We start from the raw sequence: 25859 nt of genomic DNA on the forward strand, positions 1-25859 counted from the left end.
TCACATCAGTTTTTTACTGTAGTTATTTAAACCTACAAGGAGGAATGCCAGTTTATTATTATTATTCATATTTAGATAAATTTGTGCCAGTCACCAAGGTACTATTCTCCTTTTGGCAGCATAGTTGGTGATATCAGAGCATCTCACAGGAAGAAAAGAGGCCATTTATAGATTATAAACAGTTCCAGAGAGCTGCAAAATCCATTGCTCGAAGCTGTCTGCCAGTCACCAGGCACACTGAAAATGAAAATCTCTAAGAGTCCATTATAACCCATGTTGTCTCATAGAGTAAATGGGCTTAATGGCTGGCAGGTAGCATATTCTTCAGTGTTCTTTAAAGAAAATTAATTTTATATAGTTTTGAAAGGAGTGGCAGAACATTTGATTTAATATTTTATGTGAGTCAAAAGATGGATGTGGTAGTTGGTCAGTAGTAATCAGATATTTAGTTGTTTTCTACTCTCCTCCTCTACCCCCGTCCTCACACACACATGCTGAGCACTTGTGACTTTTCATCACATGTGTCTCTTCTGCCTGTCCGGTTAAGACAGGGAAGCAGCGTCACTCACATAGGCAAAAGACCACTAGCAGTGATGTTATGCTAGTGTACATGTGCTAGCACTAGTCGTCATGTTAAAGGGAAGAGACATATGTCAGTTTCAGCTGCTGGGCAGAGGTCAGACTATAGAGAAGCAGTGCAGTGTAGTGTCAGAGGTGTAACTTGGACCTCCGCTTCCTGTCTTTTCAAGGTTTGTGTGTTTCTTCCAATACCACCAGGTGTGCTTTTCAATATAAGCCTGTAGTAGTGTAGTGAATGTGGTAGTAAGTCTGTACAGCTGTACTGTGTTGGGGCTCTGCATAGAGGCAGGATTTATGGTTGTCTGTGGAATTGCAGTGTGTTTGGACGCTGTGGGATATTTTGTTGGATGTTTCTCTGGACTCAGTACAGGGCTTTTCTGTAGAGTCCACTGGACTTGAATCCTTCCTCTAATTTGTTACTTCCTCCGATGAAGCTCTGTGGACTGATTAGACCCATGTGGCGTTTTTGTTATGACTACGGACCTGTTTTTGATCTTTGTGAAAGTGAGGACAATGGGGCTCAGCCTTGGACTGTCAAATCAGAATGCGTTCGTTTTTTGGAGCTGTCTGAAAAATTTTGAAACAGTTTGCCAAAAGTATTTTCATAATTTATACTGTGTTGTTAGGCCACTTGGTTTACATTTGCAGAAATGTGTAAAAGAACTTGCTGAACTCTCATATTGGTTGTGATGTTTGTCAGTGTTAATGCATATTTAACTTTAAAGCTGAAGGTCTGCCATGTTTTCAATGTGTTTTTTTTAAGTACATGGTAGGAAACAGTTATCCATTAATTTCAGCCGATTTTGACATCAGCTGTTCGTGACCCACATTTAGACCGTAGAAAATCCCAGTCAGATAATTATGTTTTTTTGTGAAATGAATGATACAGCACTGAATTACACCTGTCTTTGATAATTGTCAGTTGTTGTCAGTCATTAACAATAGTTGTTTTGTTGATTGTGGAGTTATGGACGTGTATTGAGAGGTGAGGTGAGTTTTACGAAAATTTTATACTAACTAAGTTTTTTTTTTTTTAAAACATCATTTACTTCTTATGCCTTATATTATTGATATTGACTTACTATTGATATTATATTTCTCAAGTACTCTGGGTTGTTTACAGTGTACAGTGTGATCACCATTCTCTGGAAAGCCATAATTTAAAATACAATAAGAAATGGAGGGTTTTTTAAAGAGATAATAATGGATAATTTGCACACATCATGATGTAGTGTCATGCTTGTAGAGTTCTTTGTTGAGCAGGAAAAGAAAGCATGTGTTGAGCAGAGTTCCTGTTGGACACTTGGACTATCACACTTTCTCGTCAGGCTTTGCACCTGACATTAGGCTTGGCGCTGGATGAGAAATCCTTACCTCAGGAGCAGATGGGAGTAGAAGGCCATTTCAAATATTGCAGCCATTTCTCCATGTCATGTGATTATTTGTTCAACAGATTCATAAAATATTAGGTGTGTTTTCACAAACACACGACTGACAGGAGCCAGGACAGTATCACTTATAAGCAATTCTTGCTACGTTCACAATCCCTCATGTTGTTTTATTAGATAAGTCTGTAAAATCTGGCCAAAGTTTTAAAAAATAGTATCTGACAGGCAGAATTAGCCAGAGATGTCAGGTGGCGGAAGAGGAAAGTAGAAAGAATAAAATTTATGTTTCAGAATCTATTCTGAAACTGTCCTTCACCTTACACTCCGTTAAAGCCTCTGATTGACAGGTGTGTCCTACATTAAAGCCAGAATAGGTTTTAAAGTAAGTCATCACTTCTTCTTCACTTTAAATACACACAAACTTTGTTTTTAAATATGCTCAATAAATAATTTGACTTGGCTCATATTATCTTTATTTTTAAGCCTCATGAACATGTTTCTTTATCTTTAAGCTTTGTTTACCTTATTCCTTTTTATTTGTGAAACAAAACAGAAATATGTTGAAGTATGTAAATTTGGAAATCTGTTAACATGCATGAGTTTTTAAAGTGACTACAAGTCTATTCTTAAGACTGAGCTAATACTGTCTGTTGGAATAGAAGCTCTGTCGTGACATGACTGAGTGTGACACTTTTTTCAGCTGTCAAAGGTACAATATAGACCTTAATCCAAGCTCTATTAGGTATTTTCCGCAAAGAGTTTATAAAATTTATTCACCCTTAAGACAGTTCTTTAGTATAGAAGAAAAGTAGAATATCTGCTTTTGCTTATGTGTTTTAAATTATGTGACTCTAAACATGTTAAAATAAGTTTGTTTCCTTCGTCAAAAACTGAGTTAATTGCTCCTGACAGGTTCCATTCTTCAGTAATAGTTTTTTGTCTGCTGCCAAAACCTAATAGCAGCCCTGGTTCCCTGCATCACAAGAATTAGCAAATATCTGATGTATAATATGTTTTTTTGATTGCTCAACAATTGACATGTCAGTGACGACGATTAATAACAAGATGTTTGTATTCCCAGTTGGGGTAAAAAGAGTCCGTTTTACATAAATAACACTTTGCTACGCTGCTCTTTGCTCTAATGCAGAGACTAAACAATGCTCATGATTTAGCAGATCTTTGGTGTGTTTGAAGAAGAGTCAGTTTCACCCAGTGTCTGAATCATTGGGTTTATCAATTTGTAATTTACATTGTTGTGTTATTTACACCTTACATTATACATACATCATATCATAAATTAACAGAATGATAAACACATCCCATGTGTGTGTCGTGGGAGGTGTCCTGGTAGTGTGGCTGTGAGGGCTGTTTCAAAGTAACATCATTAAATCACAGTGAAGTGTCTTCATTATTACATTTGCAAGCTTTTCTCTCTTGTCATCCCTGTGTGACTCTTTTAAAGTCTTCCCTTTCACACCTGGTTGAGGTTTGTTTGACACCTATATTCTCTATCGTCATCACAAGACTGGTCTGAAGTGTCTAGCACACTCTGCCAGCTGCCCAAGAGTCCATATTAGTCTATTAAGGACACTGTGTCTCGGGATGGCAGAGGCCAACTCTTGTATTTATAGCTTTGAGTCATAAGTTGGAATGGTGTAAGTGTATCTCTCCATCAACATGCTTGTTCGCTTAAGAGTGTGTACAATCGGCAGCAAAACTGGAGTTTGTCAATTGTTCAAAATGCATCAGGTATCATAAGTACATTTGCTACATCTTAGATTGTCATATGTGATTTTGCACAAGTATGGGCCTATTTTAACTTTTTGTTGATCTATCTATCACAGATGCATAAAACCTAAACCATGCAAAAATACCCATGTTGTCCTTTAACTTATTTCTTAAATAAAACTTTTCTGAACAAAAGTAGAAAGTGCCTTACAGTGCAAACTTAGGAAAATGAGGTTTAGTCTAAAATGTCTACCAGATGTTTGATCTAAAACACTTAAACTCAATCACATACATATATATAATTTGAAATAATACTTTTTAAGCTTTCAGCTTTTATACCAGTAATACTTTTAGTGACTGAAGTTGCCATAAATTACATTTTCATAAAACATGCTACAGCATTATCTATTATATTTCAAATTAGTGGGGCAACAGTGTGAAAGTGATGACGTGGTGAAAAATGGTTTTAAAGAATTTGAAATTAAAAAGCGTAATTTTCTTTGTAATCAGCAGCTTCAGCAGATTTGATTTCCACTGTTGCCCTAAGTTTTAACTGGTGAGCAGCCTGTCTGCGTCAGAGTTGACTGGACAAATATTATGGTAGTAAGCCATAACACTGAGTATGACTATTAAATGAAACAGGTATACCAAAAATAAAGGTATATTGGTGCAACTATGTCATTGTGATGTAGAGTTGCAGACATAGAACCAGTTGTTGGAAAATTAGATTCTTCTTCTGTGACAGAATTACACCTGTACTGTTAAGCTGAAATTGCACAACATTCAAAAGCCTTGACTCAATATATTGTTGTAACAATAACATTGAGTTTCTTAAGTCAGTATACAGTATATAAGTCTTTGTATTTTCAGTCATCTCAAAATGCAAAACAAACGTACATAGTTTCATTGCGTTTTCGTGCTCTAGCTCAAGAGTGTGATGCCAGTTTATGATGTGGCAGTGAAATCACAAGACCAATGACAACTAAAAAAGCCAGCCGGGAGAGTGACCTGGAGGTTCAGTTGCATAAATTCATTTTTATGTCTCTTGAACTTCTTTGTATTTTAAAGGGACAACCACAACCTGCTTTATAATATATATTGTTTTTGAAGGATCTGTGTAAACATGAGTACAAATAACCATAATGTGTCAGTATCTCCATGTGCAAAAGTTTATGGCTGACAAATCTCTGTCTAACAATTTAGAATTTCACCCTGCATAATCGGATTGGTCTGTCACCTTTCATCAGGGTTGGTAGGAGCAGTGGCTAGATAGAGGGGTGTCAGGTGCTTAACATAGATGATGTGATGAGTAGTTGAGTAGACTAAGTTTAGACAGCATGTGAGAGCATTCATCAAAAATTGAAAGGACAGACCAGTCAAACAGGGTCATGGCACCAGTGGGCGATGTGGTTTTAAGTGGTTCTATTACAGCAGTTTGTGTTGTAGGAAGCTGGTGTGCAGTACAGTATACCAGTAGGAAAATAGAGGCTTGGGCCACTAACCTTTTGATATCTGAACCATGCCCTATACAGCTGTCTCTCTGTTACTTTAACTACTCTTTCTTTATTCAAGAAATTTAAATTATGTCATACCATCTGTCCGTGGTAGAAATACTGTGAAAGATTAAATCCATTATTTTCCACTCTGGCGAAAAGTCATTGAAATGATCAGAATTGCTCCTGTTATATAATCTTGAGACATCTTGTTACGATGTCCCATGATAGCTCTCGTTTACACAGAAAGCTAGCAAGAGCAACAAGACTGAATAGTGGAGCAGACACAGAGAGTCTGTTCACGGTAAATGGACCAGTGTAATGACACAACGTAGGTGGTATCAGGAGGCTACTGGCTGCTTATGTCTACGGTTCCCTGACTTAGCGGGTGATTTTTCTTGTCAGTAAACTGGAAAATCATTTCTGCGAAACCAGGAAACAGACAGACGGGTTTCAGTATTTGTTTTACAATTACATCATGCCCTCCATATTCACATCATTCCCAGTTCAGTATACCTAAACCATTGTCCCGGGTTTTATTGCATTGGGTGGTGGTTGATAGATTTACCAGAGCAGGTGTAGGAAAAAATAAATAATATAATATAAGATATTATGGGCGTATTGCAAGTGGAAATAATGAACATTTGCTTTTTCCTTGCTACTTTCATCAGCCATACCACCAAAGGATAGGTTGAAGAACAACTTCATCAGCAAACTGCTGTGTAAAACATCTTGGCACTGATTACTTTCTTTTGTTTTATCCTAAACCCAGCAGCACTGACAGCCAGCTGATGGCTGTGCCCAACTGCCCACCATCTGCCGGTTGATCAGTTTGATTCAACGTGTTTGCTTATGCTAGCTGTGGAAACAGTTGTGTTAATATGAGGAGCTGAAACTGAAACTGAAACAGCCAATCAACAAGAATAGGAAAACAATGGTGCACTGAGTAAATGTCTATTTGAAATACCAGTAATTTATCTTTTTCTGTAGTTTGATGGTTAGTGAAAGTAGCTAATTTAACAGACTCATATGCCAATTAACCCTTTTCTACTGTACAGAAGTGATTGTTGTTGGTGGTTTGTGACATACATAAAATTGTCTGCACAGCCACAGTTTTTCCATTAGCAGTCAATAATTCTATTGTACCAATAGTTGAAAATGGTGTGGAGTTAAATGTGAGCAGGACAATGTTATTTCCTTCGATTGAATGTTCAGGAAAAGTTTTGCTACTTTAAATACAAGTCACATTTGAGACTGATATAACATTCACAATAACGGCCATGCATTGCCCTTCTGTGCCAGTTGCAGTAGGCAGCATTAAGTGTATCCAATCAGTGTTTAAAAGTTCGAATAGACATTTGCTCTTCCTCCACAACCCACGCTTCCATAACATACATAGCTTGTATTTATGTGGCAACACCCAATCTCATTGACATTGGTGGCTGCTGGCATTGTTCCTGCATTCATGTTTCCTCCAACTCCATTGGAGGGTTGCAGAGAACTCGTTGCTGTATATCCAACTTACATTCCTGAGCTGGCAAGTCAGAGTGTCTGAGCGTCTGCAGACTCAATTGACATTATGTCATTTATAATAAGAAGTAGTGAGAAGCCACTGGCTCTGATTTAGAGTCTGTTAAAAGTGCCTAGTCTGAATCCCACCTCCTTGCTTATGATCACACAAAACCTCTCAGCTATTGTGTGGCAACTAGCAAGTGATTCAAGTGGATTAGTCCTTTGAGATTCATGAAGTATGTGATGTTTTTGTTTCCTGCAGCATCAGTGCGATACCTGTGGACAGCACCGATAAGAAAGGCCTCCAGGTGGGTGGCCAGTTGCCAGGCAGTGTGCAGGCGGTCCCTGCGCAGCAGAACCAGCAGCTCCTCCTGACTCCAGCCAGCCTCCAGCTTGCTCAGCTCCAGGCCCAGCTCACCCTCCATCGCCTCAAACTGGCTCAGGGGGGCAACACAGCCACTGCCGCCACTGTTCTCAATCAGGTTCTTTCCAATGTCGCCATGTCCCAACCCCTGTTCAATCAGCTACGGACTTCGACTATGGTTGGGAATCCACAGGGTGCCTTCCCCACGGGAGTGCTAGGATTTCCCTCTTCAAATTCAGCCTTGGGGGCCTTAGTGGGTGCGGGATACCACCAAAACCCAGGGAATGTAAGACTGAACCATCCTGGTGGAGGGGGCACAGTGGGCCAACAGGGTGCGGAGTATGGTAAAAAGTCAGGTTCAGCTTACCCCTCTGATACTGACAGGCGTCTTCAGTACAACTTAGTTGGAGGGACATCTGCAGCATCAGCCACTGCTAGTGATGAACATTACACAGTGATAAACACTCAGGCAAAGAACATGAACAATGTTGGTTTTCAGAGAGATTTCTATGGGCAGGATATACAGGGGCAACAAGCTGGATTTAGTGTCAATGAGCAGAACATAAATGTTTATAACTCCCCTGGGCAGAAGGAGCAATGGAAAGGCCCCAGTAGCATGAGTCACACTGGAAAGATGGATATGGTTTCTAATGCTGCCACTGTGTGGACAGCAGCTGGGCAGCCAATTCGTTCCCAAACAGAACTATATAACCCAGAGGAGCCAACCCCTGACCCCAAGTTCAATCACAGTAGTGGGGGTTCCTCGTTGGGTTCAAGTGGCACACAGGGATTTGGGGGCTACCAGCCCCTGCATGGAAGTGAGGAAACCAGAACACTTCAGCCCTATCAAGTCAATGATTACCATGCTGTCACACCCACTCAACTGCCACACCAGTGTAGCATCTGTGACAAGAAGGTTTACAACCTCAAGGTGAGTCAACTGATCAGTCAAAACATAAATGCATGCTTCTTTTGCAAATGTTATTGTACACCACAAACTATTTTTTACTATTTTTCAAACTATTATTCACCACATGTGAACATTTGTCAGCTCATACCTTAATGATAGACAACAGAGAATTAAACAAGCAGGCAACCCAGTTTCACTAACTAACTAATCCAAGATGTTGTCTCTTTAATTGCTTTCAGCCATGAGCTTATACAAGGGGTATGTAAGAGCTATCAGGGGGGTGGGCAAGCAGTGAGCTTCCAGTGTGTCCAAGCTGTTTGAGTCTAAGTTTGGACGGTGTGTTTGTGTGTGTGTGTGTGTGTGTTTGTGTGTGTATTTGTGTGTATGTGTGTGTTTCTAGGACTGGGACCAGCACGTGAAGGGGAAACTACACCTGCAGAATCGAACATTGTACACAAACGAAAGGTGAGTGATTTGCAACTCTAAAATTCACTAGACAGAGTTTAAATTGGGTTGTGATCGCAACATGTGCTCCCCCATGTCCTTTTATTACCCTGCAAGAACTTCAGATATTCACAAAACTAGTGGCTTCACACAGTCTATTCAGTTGTCAAAAATTGAAGTAAGATGTTTGCTTTTACAATTATCTCTTACCATGGTTTGGTAATTTCCTCATTCTCTTACCAGCTGTGTTTAAGTGTGATTTTTTTTTTTTTTTTTTAGATTAACAATATATTGATCATTCCAGAGCAAATCTCTCTTGAGTGTAGGAAGCAATTTATTTTCCTTTTCCTTGCTCTATATACAGCTGTCTTAATGTTTCTATGAATATGAGCTCTGTCACAAGATATGAGTGAGCAAGGCAGGGGAGCGGCAGCTAAAATCAGCCTTCTATGATTGTTGCAGCTCCGCCGTGGTATCAGCTGGAGCTGTTCACTACGCTGTCAGCAGGCCTCCTGATGGAGGTCTGAAATCCGGAGGGACAAACTCCATGGTCTACTCTGCTGCAAGTCAAGGTAGGATAACCCATTCGTCACCACCACCTACCAAGTGTACCTTTTTGCTGGAGATGTTAGAGTGATGTTTTTCTGATGGCTGGAATATGTGAAACGGAGTGATAGATGGAGGTCAGGGAGTATTTTTAGTTGGGTGAGAGTACTAGGCAACATGTTTTTATAACTTGACGCAGTCTATTTTGATATATTGACTTATAATAAAGTGTTTTGAAATCCAAAATATCAAGACCACAGCACTAACCCAAACCTTCATTCATACTTGTTGGGGGTTTATGACTTTTAATGCACATATTATAACTGCAAACCCACAAAGCTTATGATCTGTGTTGTGCTTTTCTACACATAAACAAACTGAGCACCTGTTCTCTATCATAGCAATCCTATCTCTCCACTGTATTACATATCCCTGTGTATAATTACTTTAAGACATACATCTGTGGGTGGTCCAGACAGCAAAAAACCCTCATTGTTCACAGTTTCCATGGAGTGGGTCTTTTAGCAGCCTCAAGTTGGAGAGATGGTCTCTCACTCTGAGAACCATGGTTACACATGTAACCTTTCAATAGCTGCATTTACATGCACACGCTTTTTTTCCCATTCTGATTGAAATCATTCCGACTGAAGATTTCGGGTTTACTGTTCACATGGGATATGATTTACTATGGTCTAGTGTTTACATGCACCGGTGCATTTAATCAGAACAGCTGTGTGACATGCACAGAAGTGGTGAATACATCGTCCATTTGTCTTCCTCATTGGCTGTATTAAAACAAACTCTCTGTAGAGGGCCAAATCAGCTTTGGAGCCGCCATTTTTGGGAAGTGGAGAAACGTAAGCCCCCACGCATTTATGTCACGGCAGAGGGCATGCGCAGAAAGAATGCAGTCAGAAATCATTTACGTGGTACAATTTTTATTCTGATTGGTTTATGAAAAGGTTTAATCTATCCCCCTCCAACCACTATAGAGCATTTTAATTCTTTTGGGGCTTTTAAATTGATAATAATCTGAATGTTAGTCTCCATGGAAACATATCTGTTGGGTCTTTGTCCTCCAGTTAAGTATTCAGTGTTTAGAAATAAAATAAGAGGTGTCTTCTACTGTTAATAATGTACATTTTACAGAAATCCTGAAGCCATACTATTATAATTACAGTGCATTCAGCTAATTGTAAGTCTAGAAAAACATGTCAGTACAGTTTAAATAAACCTTGATTTAACATTTGGATGTATATTATGGAGGTACCCAAACCTTTAAAAGGAGTTTTCTAATTGTCCATTGTAAACACTAAACCACTGCTGGAACAAGCCATAGGGTATAACTGAGAAACTGAGTGTGCATTCACATCACAGGTCAGTATCACCGCCCTCCCCATCCATCAGCTCTGAGAACTTGTTTTGAACCCTTTTCTTTCAACCTAGTGTTTTCAAATAAAAGTAAGAATTTGATTGAGACATTTCATTAGCAATATTTATAACATTGAACTAATGTAACTTTTCCCCCAGATTTGCTCTATTATATGAGGACAATTTCAAATTGTTTCCACAGATGTATCCTCAGGAGCCAATACATCATACTTGCCAGCTGCAGCCATGAAGACTTATCCCATGTCAGACACAGGATTTGCCTCACACCAGCCAGAGTCAAAGGTCAGACAAATGTTTGGATTTTTTCACAGAATCATTAGAGTCTGATCTTGGCATGTAAATCAAATTTTGTGACAAGTTCTGAAGAATGTTAGCGACAAAGGAACCTCTGTCACTCTCGAATTTAATTATTCTATTTAATTAAAAAGTGATTTGTAATGTTTGACCCGTGTCTATGACTCTTGTAATAATATACTTGGGGGGGGGGGCAGTTTTCATTAGTACTCTTCAGTGCAGAGTAATAGGGTCAGACTGAGCGGGTATGTTATCATATTTTATCTCTGTTTAGGTTTTCACTGAATTTTCCTGTACACTGCATTTCTTCCATGTATCTTAAAAGACGCTGCTCTGTAGTAAGAACACGTATGTAAGGTGTGTAATGAATGGATGCCAAATGTGTTTTGTGTAATGAATGGACCCGGATCCCCTTGTTGACAGCTGCTGGGGCCCAACAGCAGGCTTTGTCCGGGCTTGACAACTCTTTTCCAGTGAACTGGATAGCCAGGCAAAGTGTGTAATTAAATACTGGCTAGAAACTAGGTGTTGAGATTTTTCATTAATCCTTAGATTACTACTTCAGGATTACCCAGCCCCTGGATACAATTTAAGCTGTGAAATATGGATATAACAGAAAAACCTCTGTATATAGGAACATTTTGTTTAGCAGTGAACATTTATGAAAATATTCATACTTTGTTTTGAACTTTTTTTCCTTTTATTCCTACTTGCATTAACAGATTCAGTTCATTTTAGGCAGGAAATATATTTCACAATTCTACTGTAAAAATTTGTTAGGACCAGACACAACTCAGCTGTGTCTGCCTTTCAGAACAGAAACGGTTTCATGTTAGCTAAAGCAGCAAGTTCTGTACAGACCGATGCGCCAACTACGTCACACGCATGTAACTGCGTAGCGAACTGCATTTCAAAAATCTTATTTTAATTTTACTTACAGACATAATCAAGCCGATGTATAATCACTATGGCTGAAATGTAGAACTTTTGTGGACACTGAAGAATTGATTAGGCTGCATGGTTGTGTCAAGACTTTGAGTCACAGTAAAAAAGAAAGAGATGAAAATGTGCACAACAGCACAGCAACAACAAATTATGGAGACCTACTTTATATAACAACAACTACAACCTGGAAAGACGCTGAAAATTTACCACTTGGATTACAGCAGAGGGTGCAAACTGTGGAGGGTTTCCAATAATGAAGCATAAGTAAATGTTAATCCCTTCACTTTGTCTTTGGCTTCAATTAATAAGGAATATTCATAAGAGCTTATCTGTCAATATTTGCAGCCCAACAGTTAGTTTGTCTGTCCAGAAATGTTGGCTCTTGACTAGAGTTGAAAAACGGCAGCTGTCGATAAGCGCCCATCAAGAGGGCAGGTCTCTTAAAAAGCACAGTGCAGATAGTGAGCGAGGTGAAAGGCGTCCCAGCAAACCTGGAGAAAGCTTAGTCTGGTGCCCAGCACATAGATTTTGGCAATATATTGATTATTTGTCTTAGCTGCTATTTTTTAAACTCTTGTAACATACCCTACCGCCCCTTGAATTTCAATGTCCAGAAAATACACTGAATAATGTGCATCTGTATCTACTTGCACCAGCTTTTATATGAAGCACATTAATCTCACTGCTCAAATGTAAGATTCTATTTTTAATGTTGCGTTACTAAAATAAACATTATTCCATGTTTAGACATCTTGGGATTTTCACAGAAATGTAAAACAAAACTCAGCAGAGTACACATATAATAATTACTACAACCATTTATACAGGTAAAATAAAGCTCAGCAGTAAAGTGAAAATAAGATATAAAGAAATGTGTTTAAGATCTGAGATAGGGGGCTGTAACAGATTCTGTAGTTCTTGTTTAAATTATATCCCTTCTTCCATTCCAACAAATGTTTTGTGTGGCTTCGCTTTTTCATGTCAACCATTTGTTGTTCTCTTCCTGGCACTATTTAACAGGAGCCTGAACTCAGTTATGTGAAAGTCATGGTTGGTTGGTTATTGACAAAGGGTTTTATTGGATCAGTGGAAAAATATTTATAGGCTGTGCTACATGAGCTAATGTTAGTTGCTATAAACACACACCTGTCCAAGCAGAACAGGTGGAGTTTTATTGTTTGAGGTTTGAGCAGAGCACTCACACAAAAGTGCACGCACAAACACACGCAATGATAATTTGTGAACTTTTATTTGTACGTGTGAAAATTAAAATGTAAACAAATATAACATATAACATTTGTAGAAACAGACTCTAGAAATCAAACTAGAAGAAAACTCCTTTGGTAAAGTAAAATTGAACATGAATTTCAATGAAACTGATTTTTGATCGAAATAAAGAAAACCAACAATTACTATAGACCTGTACATGGAGGCTCACATACATATGCCTAAGCACATACATGCAAGCTTGCACATATGCATGCTTGCACATACACAGACGTTCCTTAGTTTGGACTGCACTGTCCAGTAGCCCAGTTTTTAAGTAACACAGTAGCTTCATGTGAAAACAGAACTCAAACAGAGATAAACACAGGATTACAGCTAACTGCTGTAAGGAGCACAGACCTAAAGACCCCTGGGTCACACCCCCGGGTAGCGGTGTAAAGTTTCAGACTGGTGAGAGACTGGTAAAATGATCTGAGGAATCGGCGTGCAAGCACTCTGTGTAGGAACGTGGGGAAAAACTGTGAAACCAAACTGACCATCTTCCTGGATCCTCCAACATGTATCCTGCTTTGTACAAATAAACAGGCATGTCCTTAGGACAGATTCCAGCTTATGTCAATCAGCATGCTGTCAGTGAAAGCACCATGTGAAATGGTTGTTATCCTTTACACCATCTGGCTCTGAGTTGCCAGGTCATGCTGTTGTCATAACACATATGGCTGAACACACTGTGGCAGGTAAAGCCATTAACTTTGACTGTAAGCTGTAGTCTAGGGGTGTAAACTGTTTAATCAGAAGATTTATGAAAAAATACATCAAAGGAAAAAAAAACTGTAAATTATCATAACTGTTTTCTTCAGGTTAAATTGAGAATAACAACTGTAAAGTCAAATAATTTATAGATGAGAAACTGTAATAAACTCATAAGGGTACAAGGTACAAGGTGTATTTCAATCACAATTAATTCCCAGTTAAATTAAAATACTTTTGACAATTATTTGGAGCTGACCCAGCAGATTGGCTTAGTAGATTGGTTTGTGAGTGTGCAGTTACATAGCATAACTGCACTTCTGGTTTGCGGTCAACAGAAACAGCTACTGTTTGAAGCCTGAGCCAACCTCGACAGTGATATCAATGCTGTGGTCAAACTGTCTGGGCTTTCAGACATAGACAAGGTTTTACAGGTCAGACATTAGTGAACATAGTGAGCAAAGAAGGAGACTCTTGTTCTTTCTAATATTCCAAAGACATAAACAGCCTATTTCTGGATCTGTTTATTGAGCCCAACCTGCATTGACCTTTATATATTCTGGTGGTGGCAGTGGCATTGGCACAGAGCTGTTAATAGAATTATCACTCCTGCATCTGAAGTTGTTAATGTCATCTTGCTGGCCAGAAACCGTTAAGTTGTGGCATAACAATCCAGTAATCTGGCTCATCTAAAGCCAAATCATCCAGGTCTCTTGTTTGTTATTGAATGAGCAGTAACATAGCTTTTCCACAATTTGTGAATAGAAATACCAGTCCAAAATCTAGAGCGTCCAATTTGTAAGGGACAAAAGCACCTTTTAAAAAGAAAGTATGAGTCCTCAATTTATTAACTACTTCACCATTTCGGTCTCAAGTCATCATTCAGGATTTTGTGATATAGAATCACATGCTATTAATAGATTATTTGTGATCAGTGTTTCATGTGTTCTCTGAATATGGATACAGTTGCCTCTGATTATGTTTCGACATGCATAGTGCAAAGTGACTTTGAGATCGTAAAAGTTTCCTCCTCCCACTTATACATTCATACTTCATGGCTATTGGACCCAGTGTGAAGTGTATGTTAGTGTTGGGTTTTCCCTGAACAAATTCCCTGTAAAAACAGAGACCCTGGCTGCTGGTCTGAGGTGGAATTAGGACTCCCAGTCTGTCCCGCACATGGGACTGTCCATCAGGTCTGTCAGCCCGAGAAGCAGGAAGAGGAGGAGGGGCACAGGGAAAACTGCAGTTGCAGCATAATGGTAGCAGAAATAAGACGCCGTCATATAACAAGCTGAATTTACAACTGCTTTCTGCAGCGATGTTAAAGGAACACGAGGTATCAAATGGTATGTGCAAAGACTAGTTTGATGATGAATGTACTGTAGATAGACAGAGCAAATTGTCAGTGGTTGTTGCCTTTGTGTTTTTAAGGTGATATGTAGATATTTAGGGGAGCAAATGAGAAAGGTGAAACAACCACTAAAAGGGAGTCATGCAGCTCATCAGAACAGTAAAGATGCACACTGCTCTTCTTTTCCACATGTTTCTGAATCACAACGTCCAGAGTCCCTGCTACAGTGGAGCAAGTTCTTTAGATTATTTTTGTCAGCTTCATCGTATGTCTGTTCTTTAAATTCCACTTTCGGCAGAGACAGATGTTGAAAAAAATTGTTGGTGGTGAGTCAAAATAGGGAAAGATGGAGCTAAAGATTGCTGAGATTTTAGGATAAATAGTTAAGCAGGGAGTTGGAAAAAAGAGGCACTAATAATTGAGCTGGAAATGAAAATGGAGACATAAAAGCTGAAAGAGAAAGAACCAAAGACTTAAACTGTTAACTTTATTTGTTATAATGCAATAAAGCTATAAAAGTAAATTATGACAGTAATAAGGGATAGATAGATTGATTGATAGATTGTCAGAAATAAATAAAACATGGCTACTTAATATAACAATTTGGTTTTACAGTATCTAAAACCAAAATGGATGATTTTACTTTCACCTTCTCGGTACTATATCTCTGCAGCCTTCTGTGTCTCCATGAAAAAGGCTCGACTCATTCCCGTGTTACTCATCTACATATTTCCTTTAAGATAAAAAAGGGGGAAAGACAAATGGATATTGAGCAGCGCAGGTGTCAAATATGTGAAATGTCTGGTGCCAGTCAGCTGACAAGTCTCTAAATCCAAACAAGAAAACTTCCATTATCACTGCTGCTCTACTGCCAATTAACTATTAATAGATGCAATGAGTTGGGCTGTATCAAGGAGGGAACATGACATGACATCCTGCATGATAGTGTTGCATTGATGTTAGACAGACTAGTTTCCTACAGTATTCTTGACTGAGATTTTTGTAATTCTCCTTTTTTTTGTTATAAGTCCAACAGTTAGATGAGAAGCTAAATATTGATTTCGAGGGTTAAGCCTATCTTCGTATTATTACTGATAACTCTGTCAAAAGTGGTGGTGTTTAAAACAATGCTCATGGTTGTTCAAAGTTTGTCTTGACTTTTTTTTTTTTTTATTTGCAGCCATTTCCACCCAGAAAAGCAACCGCAGGGCGTGTCGTTCACATCTGCAACCTCCCTGAAGGCAGCTGCACAGAGAATGATGTCATCAACCTGGGACTACCCTTTGGCAAAGTCACCAACTACATCCTCATGCGCTCTACCCATCAGGTACAATACATTTGGTCAATTATTTGTTATTCATATTTATATAGCAATAGCAAAATGTAAAGTCTGACCCACATTATTTTTATAATGACAAAATATAAAATTGTGGTGATGAACCTACAGAGAATTATCACCTGAATCTGCAGCTCACCATGGCTTTATAGTGCTTTATAGCCAGTTTCAGCTCGTTGTTTAAAACTAGACAATGAGCTGTTGTCGTTTTCAGCCTCTGCAGGCTGTTGTACAAGTTGTTGCTGTTGTCAGAGAAAAACCTCTAAAAACCCACTGTACACTATCTGCTCAGCACAGAAAGATAGACAGACACAGTTAGAGAATATATAGTGGAGCATTTAGCAGCTGAAGAGCCAGATATTTAACTCAAGAGTTGATAGAGACCAAAACATAGCTAAAAGAGAGCGGACATTGGCTTTCGAGGTGAACAGAAATGTGACTCCAAATGAACTACAATGCTGCTCTGTAACTGCTGGATTTGTAAATAAGCAACTGTTTGCTAACATGTTTGCCACATCAACTTAAAAGGTCATGATATGTCAATGTTCTGTTTCTGCTGCCTCCAAGTGGACAAAAATCAGTCATTGCAGGTTTAAATCAAACTAATGCTGTAAAATTCAGGCAGTTTAGTTTGTATGGTTTGATTGCATCCTAACTGAATCTCAAAATCATCTTAATAGTCCTTATGTATTTGCACAGATTTCTGTCCTGATGTGCTCTAATTGCTGTGACCAAATTACCAATGTGCATGTTTATGATTATCAACAGCTTTTTTCAGCTGTAACTGTTATGTGGTCTCACGTACTTTGCCATAGCTTGCTGGCGGTTTAACTGCCAGTATATGACAGCTCACTCAGGTTCAGAGGTTTCATTTATCAGAAGTGAACCGCACCATTAATATCACCCATATCAAATTCAAGGCATTCATACTAAAATCATGGTATTGGTTACGGAGACTAAAGCAACTGTTCTGGTGATTTATTATAGTAATGAAACTTGATGCCTTGTGATAATAATTTTCAAAGATTCGCTTGCATGCAGTTTGACAGATATGAAATACTGTATGTTATACATCCTGCATGAAAGAACATATAACTGTCAGGAGGGCATTATTGTTTACAGCAAATTTCTCTTTTCCCATCAGGCATTTCTGGAGATGGCATATGTTGAAGCAGCTCAGGCCATGGTTCAATACTACCAACTTACTCCAGCTATGATTAGCAATCAGAAACTTCTCATACGAATGTCTAAGAGGTACAAGGAGCTGCAACTCAAGGTAAGACTGAAAAACAAAGTGAACAGTGTCATGTCCCTGAGGGGTCACTATATCATAACAGCAGCTGCTGTTTTAGGTGATGACTAAAAAACCTTTTTCCTGTTTAGAAACCAGGTAAAGATGTTCAAACGATCATCCAGGATATCAACTCTCAGCGGGAGAGGGATGAGATGCAAGAACTTGAACAGTAAAGCAACTTTTAATTCTCCTTTCAGTCACAAATGGTTGATTTTGTGTCACTGAGTTCTTTGAAGCACCAATAGAAATTCAGTGATAGGAAAATGTCATAGATATTTACTTAATTTGAATCAGTGCAACATTTCTGAACAAAAAAATTCCAGCACAGTTTTACACAGAGCAGTTTTAGAAGATTCCACTGTGTAATCTGCCTATCATCTGTCTGCAGCTACATACCAGAGAGAGCACGCTCCCGTAGCCCTATCAGCCGCTCTCTGAGTCCTCATTCCCATAGCCCTAGTTTTACATCATGCAGCTCAGCTCACAGTCCCCAGGGGGCACCATGCAGAGGTCCAGAGAGGAGCAACGGCTTCGGCCCCTGCCGGGGCTCTTGGGATTGGTCATCACACTTAAGAAGGGGTGAGGACGAAAGGGAGAGGGATGACCCATGGAGGAATGGGGGAAGCGTGGATGACGATCGGCCTAACGGACGGGGAGCTGACCGTCGAAAGGCCTACCAGAAACCCATGGATCATATCAGCTCGAGATCTGCAGATGAGCGAGGAGGAGGTGAAGATCGGATGAGGGGCAACAGAGACTGGCACCCACGAGGCAGCCCTCAGGGGATGTCCTTTAACACTTACAGGAACATGGAGGACGACTTCTACATGAAAGAACAAATGTACAAGTCAGACAAGCCGCCCAGACCTCCGTACCAAAGGCATGACACAAAGCCAAAGAGGAGGGATGGTGGTGACTACCATGGTAGGCCAAGGCATTCTGAGTTTGAGATGAGTGAGGAACCACTTTGCAGAACACCAGAAGAAAAGAGACAGAGTTCGCCGGGCAGGGGCAGGAGCAAAAAGACAAGCAGGAGGCACACCACTGCAGAAAAACACGAGAGAGAGAATGCTACTGAAAATACCGTGAGTAACTTTTGTAAAAGTACACTATTGTTGTATACCTGCTTTATGTGACACGTTCTTCTAGCAACTAAGTCAATTCTTTTCTCAGGATCGCCAGTCAAAAGAAAAATCGGTTTCACCTCAGCAAAACAATAAACCAAAAGAGGCTACTGAATGTAGTAAAGATAGAGAGACTGTAAGTAAACACTTTGATCTGTATGGAGTCAGACTCTTATTTAACCCTTAAGTGTAAACGTATTTGTACCCTCTTAACAAGTCTTTTCTTGATCTATTTCCCCAGGAGAAAGAGTGGGAAAGTGGAGTTGACACTGATGAGGAGTGTTGGTATCCTAAGAACATGGAGGAACTGGTCACTGTTGATGAAGTGGGAGGCGAAGATGATTCCATTATTGAGCCAGACCTTCCTGAGCTTGAAGAGTACGTGTCCTGCCCCAAAGAGTCTGCCCAGGAAGACGCAGTTGAGAAGCATGAATCACCACCTGCGCAACCCTTGGAGGAGCAGGAGACATTTAACAAGAAGTCTAACCAGGGAGAGTCCCGCGGGGCTGCTGGAGACCAGGCTGAAACATCTGTAACTGAGAAAGCAGAGAATGTTTTAACTGAAACCAGTCATGAAGAACAGAAACCCAGCCAAGTGACTCCTGAGCTGCCAACCACTAACCTTAGCGACTTCCCCAGTGAGGAGTTCAAGGCTGCACTGGAGGAGGCATGTTTAGAGGATAAAGTAACCAACTGTGGGCCATCCGAAGAGCCAACGGAAAATCACAGAGTATTAGAGGACAGCAAGACCCAGGAAGTAGGACAGGTCACGGAAATAATCACAAATGGGGCACAACTCAAGGATGGCATTCTTAAAAAAGGTACTTTATATGAGAAATCTTTGTAGCTTTGTAAAAACTATACAGATTTCTTTTCAGGATGGTCAATTAATTGTTACACAAACATGCTTCAGGATAAACCACAAAGAAAGCCTCTTTTGAAGTGTTCTTAATGTCCATCACTGGCCTGACTCATGGAACAGATGTCACATTTTTTTCCTCTAGCATGCCAATTCAAACAAATGTTCCACCTTTTATATGTTATGAACCTATTAATAGCATCAATATTGATTAATCAAGGCAGCCAGTACCGCGTAAGAGCGTTTTTATTTCGTTATAGGCATAATAAAATAAAATCAGTGAATCAGTAAATTAAAAACAGCTGTGGTATTCCTATATAGTCCTCATGGATCCTACTTGAAAAAATATTTGTCTAGTAAATTTCTCCAAGTGGTGATTACAGAGAGTCTCAGCGACAGGTGCGCGGGATCAAACACTCTTAACTAGAGAACAAATGGCAAAAATCCTGCACACTGTCCATCACTTGTACTCACTTAAAGAACAACTTTTCGGTCCTCAGCCCCTCATGAGGCAAAATTCAATTCAGTTGTCTTTAGCCTGCTGAAGACAGTTTGGTCGGTTGCTGTCCGCTCTGTTTCTGTACTGTTAACAAACAGCTGGCTCTGGGGACCGAGGCGTCCAAACTGAGGTCAGAGTTGATGTGGATTAAATGGATCGTTACTTCAAAACCGCTTACACGCCGCTCATGTCTCTTTTTATGTGAATTCCCAATGGGCTCTACTTCATAAAATGTGATTCCTTTTCTATATTCATTGAGTGGTAGTAAATCTTCTTTTCTGATAATTTAACTGCCCCAAAATTTTATGTTGGAGTGAGCCCCATCCCTCCACCAAGCTCAAATCAGTTCGCTGCATTTGTGTAATCCTGTTGACAAATAAACAGACTGTGATAAAAATATACTGTCGGGAAAAGTAAGTATAATTTCTAAGGGGGTTTTGTGCATCCTGCCTTTCTCATAAGTTGTTTGCCTTTCACAGAGATGGAGGCCCCCTCACCATCTCGTGAGCAAGACAAAGCTGTCAGTGAACACAGCATCCCTTTGGGTAAGCATAACACATTTTATTACTATTATGAGTGAGTGTTGGAGAATAGAGAATTATTGATGATGTTAAAACATAGTCAGTATGGTTCCTATTTTGTCAGCAAATTTCATCTTACATGAAATAGACTGAGCATTACAATAATGATGAAAATTGATTGGGGTTTCTCTGGCTGTAGTGATCCCAGCAGTCCTCGGGCTGGTCTATATATAAACGTTGTCACCGACAAGTCTTGAGCCTGTGGTCTTAGTCCTAAAGATACAGTGTTATCATGTACACCATTAATAAGTGCACTGACAACCTGGTGCATTAGCACTCTAATTGACTGGAATTGCTTGGCCACTTGCTGACCTATTTCCGTGAGCAGGTTGTGAAATGCACCCCGGAGAGATGAGTATTTATATTATCATTGGGGCTAGAATGACATGGCCAAGCACATGGCCGGTGTTGGACCTGCTGCATGGAGACTTACATAAGCTCTGATGCAGTGTGGCAACAATAGACCACAGTACAGACTCAAGAGCTGTGTGTGCCGTGAGCTGTGTTGCTATTTCTGTTGTATGATACCCCAAGAGTGAGTGTGTCTGTCCAGAGCAAACTGTGTCCATTGATACCATGGCTGAGACAAATATAAAACGCTGAAGAGTCGTCTGGTTGTTGTTGTTGTCATGTTGTTCATTTTTTATTGTCACATTGATCTGGAAAGGGAATACTGACAGCCAGGTGTGTGTTGTTGAAATGTGCTCACCAGAACAGTGTGTTCATGAAGGACTGAAATATCATGCATAATTGATCTTCCTGTCTAATTTCATGCAATCAAGATAAAGTAATTGTACTGTGTGTGTATATTAATACACACAAAGTACACACATAGAGTCAATCACATTGACCCCATGTTGTGGTTGAAATATAGAGCAGAGCGGTGAAGTGAAAGGTACATCCAGAGAGGTCACATTATTCAGCCTGCCGTTGACAGAGGCATTGTTTGGTTTAAATAAATAAGACGTGAAAAAATGTGAATGAATGAGAAAAACAGATTTACAGTAAATAAAAGAAACTGGGTTTTCTTTACTTTCCTTTACTTTGGTTTAAAATGGTTCGTTTTCATTTCCAAAGTAAGACAAAAATTGTATCATTGAATCAAATGGATTCCAGTGTCGCTTTAAGTTCTACTCACTGGAAATACCCTTTGTGAGTTCCCTCATGTGTCGTACTGATTTCTGGGTTTGAATTCTAATTGTTGTGTTCACTGTCTAATAGGAGTGGAGTTCATTGTGCCAAGGACCGGCTTCTACTGTAAACTCTGTGGATTGTTCTATACCAGTGAGGAGAATGCAAAGACGATACACTGCCGCAGCACTGTACACTACAGGAACCTACAGGTACACACTGCACAGTGACACACCAGTCCTGCAGCTGACAATGATGACGAGGGCAAGTTTGAGTTAAACAGTTTCCTGAATTATATGAGCATGCCGACCCTCAGTATATGAGTGTCTGCGTCACTCCTTTTATTCTTGTGGGTGGTGTGTCAAAAATTGAAATCTATATGCCTCCACTCTCGACTGTACTGAGGGCACTGCTGGTGGCAAAACTCAAGAGATTACACCACCTGTTTCTGGGTTGGTGAGCAATCTCTGTGTTTCATACTCAATATGTACAGTCCATTCAACAGTTCATTTAGTTTAATCAGTGACCAGTCAATAGGCAGAAATTTTATAGTATTATTCATATGATAATTGATCATTGATTAACACTCATTAATCAAGGAAAAACACTGGTTCCAGGTTCTTAAATTTCAAGCTTTATATGACTTTAAATTGAATGTCTTTGTGCTTTGTTCTGTTGGTTGAACAAAACAATTTAAAAACATCTTGGACTGTGGTGTGTTTTAAAAAAAAAAACAACTATTTTCTGACATTTTAGAGTGTAAATGGTTAATTGAAAAAATAATTGATAGATTAATCAGAAATGAAAACACATGAATGCAGTCAGATCACAGCAATATATAGCAGCCATATATACCCAGCACACACACATGCCTGTAAACTTGCAACTGTATTAGGTTTCTGATTATTGGCCATTCAGCACCAAGCCATCTTGCATTTCTCTCGTCCCCGGCAGCTGAGCCAAGCCAGATGAGCGGCAATTCCCTAACATTTGATGGATTACATTCCAAGAGGAAAAAAACAGTTTTAAACAGTTGTGCTGTCTGTCAAAGCCCTGTGTGTGTGTCTGTCTGTGTCTGTCCGTGTCTGTCTGTGTGTGTGTGTGTGTGTCTGTGTCTGTCTGTGTGTGTGTGTGTCTGTCTGTCTGTCTGTGTGTGTGTGTGTGTGTCTGTGTCTGTCTGTGTGTGTGTGTGTCTGTCTGTCTGTCTGTGTGTGTGTGTGTGTGTCTGTGTCTGTCTGTGTGTGTGTGTGTCTGTCTGTCTGTCTGTGTGTGTGTGTGTGTGTCTGTGTCTGTCTGTGTGTGTGTGTGTCTGTCTGTCTGTCTGTGTGTGTGTGTGTGTGTCTGTGTCTGTCTGTGTGTGTGTGTGTCTGTCTGTCTGTCTGTGTGTGTGTGTGTGTGTCTGTGTCTGTCTGTGTGTGTGTGTGTCTGTCTGTCTGTCTGTGTGTGTGTGTGTGTGTCTGTGTCTGTCTGTGTGTGTGTGTGTCTGTCTGTCTGTCTGTGTGTGTGTGTGTGTGTCTGTGTCTGTCTGTGTGTGTGTGTGTCTGTCTGTCTGTCTGTGTGTGTGTGTGTGTGTCTGTGTCTGTCTGTGTGTGTGTGTGTCTGTCTGTCTGTCTGTGTGTGTGTGTGTGTGTCTGTGTCTGTCTGTGTGTGTGTGTGTGTCTGTCTGTCTGTCTGTGTCTGTCCGTGTGTGTCTCTGTCTGTCTGTCTGTGTCTGTGTGTGTGTCCTGGTGCTTAATAGTTTTACTTTACTCATTCTTCTGACCATAGTTTTAATTTTATTAGTTTTAATTTATTTACTCATCTACACAGGTGAACCTCAACATTGTTTCTACATTTTAAAAGGATTAACTGTATCTCATTTAGCAGGCATTCTACAGCCATGCAAGTTTCTATGTCCATTATTATAACAAATTCAAACCTAGAATTATCTTTCTATGTTGGCTCTGACAGTTGTTTTAAAATCAAATATATATCATTTCTATTTAGTTTCAGTTTAAAATCAAATTGTCTTCTTTAACTGATTTTTGAAAAAAAAGTAAACTAAACCAAACCAAACCATTATTGAGCCAGAACCTATTCTCCAATATTGAACTGAAACTCGTGGACATGGTTTTACCAACATGACCTTTTGGGGGCTAATGCATATATTTTTCAGACTGAAGCTGGTAATTGCTGATATTAAATGCAGATACCTAATACACACATTTAACAGATTATAATTTGTCACTTCATAATTGTATTTGTTGAAAATCATACCAAAAAGTATTTGCACTCTTGGTGACTGCGGTTCTCATCACTAACATTTTTGAAAACCTCTTAAAAAAAAATTTGAAGTAGCCAAAAGTGTTTTGTAAAATCATGCAATTATCTCCACGATTTTGGACGTGGAAAAGACGAACCAGATAGTTGTTTGTCTACAATGGTGATATTTGAGATTCTGCTTTCTTGTCCTTTTCTCTCTTGAAAAAGGCGGTGGTCCACTGGTTCTAATTTGGAGAAAACACTTAATCTTATAAAAGACCTTTTCTAATTATTCACAATGTCTGTTACATTTTGTATTGTTGTATAAAATATATTTACATATATTTTGGATTATAGATTTTAACTTTTTCTTTTCTCCCACGCAGAAATATCTATCTCAGCTGGCAGAGGAAAGTCTGTTGGACACACTTTCTGAACCCTCAGCTGCACAGTGACATAAGCTAGACCTCTCACCTTTTGGAAAGATTCTTGTACGTGTGATGTTGGTGCCAGGCTATGGTCAACTACAGCATAGATAATGTGACACATGAAAGATAGAGTATGTGGACAATTGCACTGGTTTTGATATTTTGGGGGGAGGGACGACTGGATGTCTAGAATGGCATTGATAATCCCAGCCAAAGATGCTCTCAATTTTGTACATACCTAAAGTGTCATGTATAGTGAGGCTACAATATTTAATTTCAATTTGTTGCTTTTTGGCTTATCAATTTTCTTACTGTTTATTTTATTTGGTTGTGTGTGAACTATTTTTTTATTTTTTGGAATGGAAATGTATTTGCATTGAAGTCTATTTAGTGAAAAGACTTATATAGTATGGGTTTATGTTAGTCTATTTTCTGAGTTTAAATCGATTATTCTCATGAGATAACCTCATTTTTAATTTGATCTGTACATTGTCCTAGCAACAATGACACATTTATAGCTGCAAAATGACTTGAAACATCAGTCAAAGAACCTTATTACTCAGTTAAAAAGCTGAGGCAGACTCTCAGGTTTGTTGTATTTGTTGAACAGATTTCGATGTATAGCACGATAAACAACATTTACATTTTTATTTATATCTGGGGCTTTAAAGGCTCTTGCCATTTTTATTTAATTCTGTGCCAGTTTGTGCAATACATTATCTGTCAGGTAAAATGTTCATCATTTGGACAAATAATGATGCAACTATGCAGTCGATCTTTAATTTATTGAAGTTTTACGTCAGATTTAATTCATAAGAAAATCTCAGTCATATCTGCCAACATATAATGCCTTAAATATTGAAGACCTTAAACTGGACCATGTGTTTAATTTATCACAGTTAAACATGCAGTGTTTCATGTTACAGTGATTTGTTTCAGAAGGATTGTAAAGCCAAACTCTGTTTTTGTATACTGTGAATATTGATCCTGTGACATTAATGATAGTGTCGTTTTCATATGATTTTTCATGTGATTTTTTTTTTGATGGAAAAAAATCTTGAATAAATGTTTCAAATACTTGAGTTGCCTCATCAATATTTCAACAAATACTAATCATGTCGTAGTGCCTGGAACTAGTTTCAGAAGGTATTTCTGCTTCTCCCTCAACCGAGCACTGTGTATTGTCTAACATAGTGTGTATGCAATGTGGTATAATGATTATACAGTCATGAACACCCCCACAGACAGAGTAAAGTACACCATCCATTTTCTCTACCAGCTTGTAATAGGACTTTGAAAGGACTGTAGTAAAAGAGCGCCCCCAAGTGTTGTGGCAGAAAACATCTGTGTGCAAACCTAAATCCGAAGGTGTAAATACTTGTGTAAAAAAATCAGTTTGGATGGACAATTAACATTGATCGTGCCCAAATTATGAATAAT

The 25859-nt window shown here is 39.2% G+C and overlaps 1 protein-coding gene across 1 annotated transcript; it reads left to right on the forward strand.

The window, feature by feature from the left end:
- The first annotated feature begins 301 nt into the window (after window positions 1–301).
- rbm20 (RNA binding motif protein 20) lies at window positions 302–25463 on the forward strand. The gene is made up of 15 exons (XM_022755799.1): window positions 302–312; window positions 1502–1564; window positions 6963–7995; window positions 8375–8439; window positions 8881–8990; window positions 10538–10638; window positions 16107–16253; window positions 17407–17538; window positions 17646–17725; window positions 17945–18641; window positions 18730–18816; window positions 18922–19501; window positions 20518–20583; window positions 21841–21962; window positions 24378–25463. The coding sequence occupies exons 1-15, from the start codon at window positions 302–304 to the stop codon at window positions 24444–24446; spliced, it is 3363 nt and encodes a 1120-aa protein (XP_022611520.1). The 3' UTR covers window positions 24447–25463.
- The last annotated feature ends 396 nt before the right edge of the window (window positions 25464–25859 follow it).

Source organism: Seriola dumerili, unplaced genomic scaffold (genome assembly GCF_002260705.1).
Source record: "Seriola dumerili isolate Sdu_G_001 unplaced genomic scaffold, Sdu_1.0 BDQW01000230.1, whole genome shotgun sequence".
Lineage (NCBI taxonomy): Eukaryota > Metazoa > Chordata > Actinopteri > Carangiformes > Carangidae > Seriola > Seriola dumerili.

What these genes read in the sequence shown, in the direction of transcription:
- rbm20 (XM_022755799.1), top strand. An exon ending in CACACCAGCCAGAGTCAAAG is followed by an intron (nt 10,639 to 16,106) that starts GTCAGACAAATG and finishes TTTTATTTGCAG; the next exon opens with CCATTTCCACCCAGAAAAGC. An exon ending in GAGATGCAAGAACTTGAACA is followed by an intron (nt 17,726 to 17,944) that starts GTAAAGCAACTT and finishes ATCTGTCTGCAG; the next exon opens with CTACATACCAGAGAGAGCAC.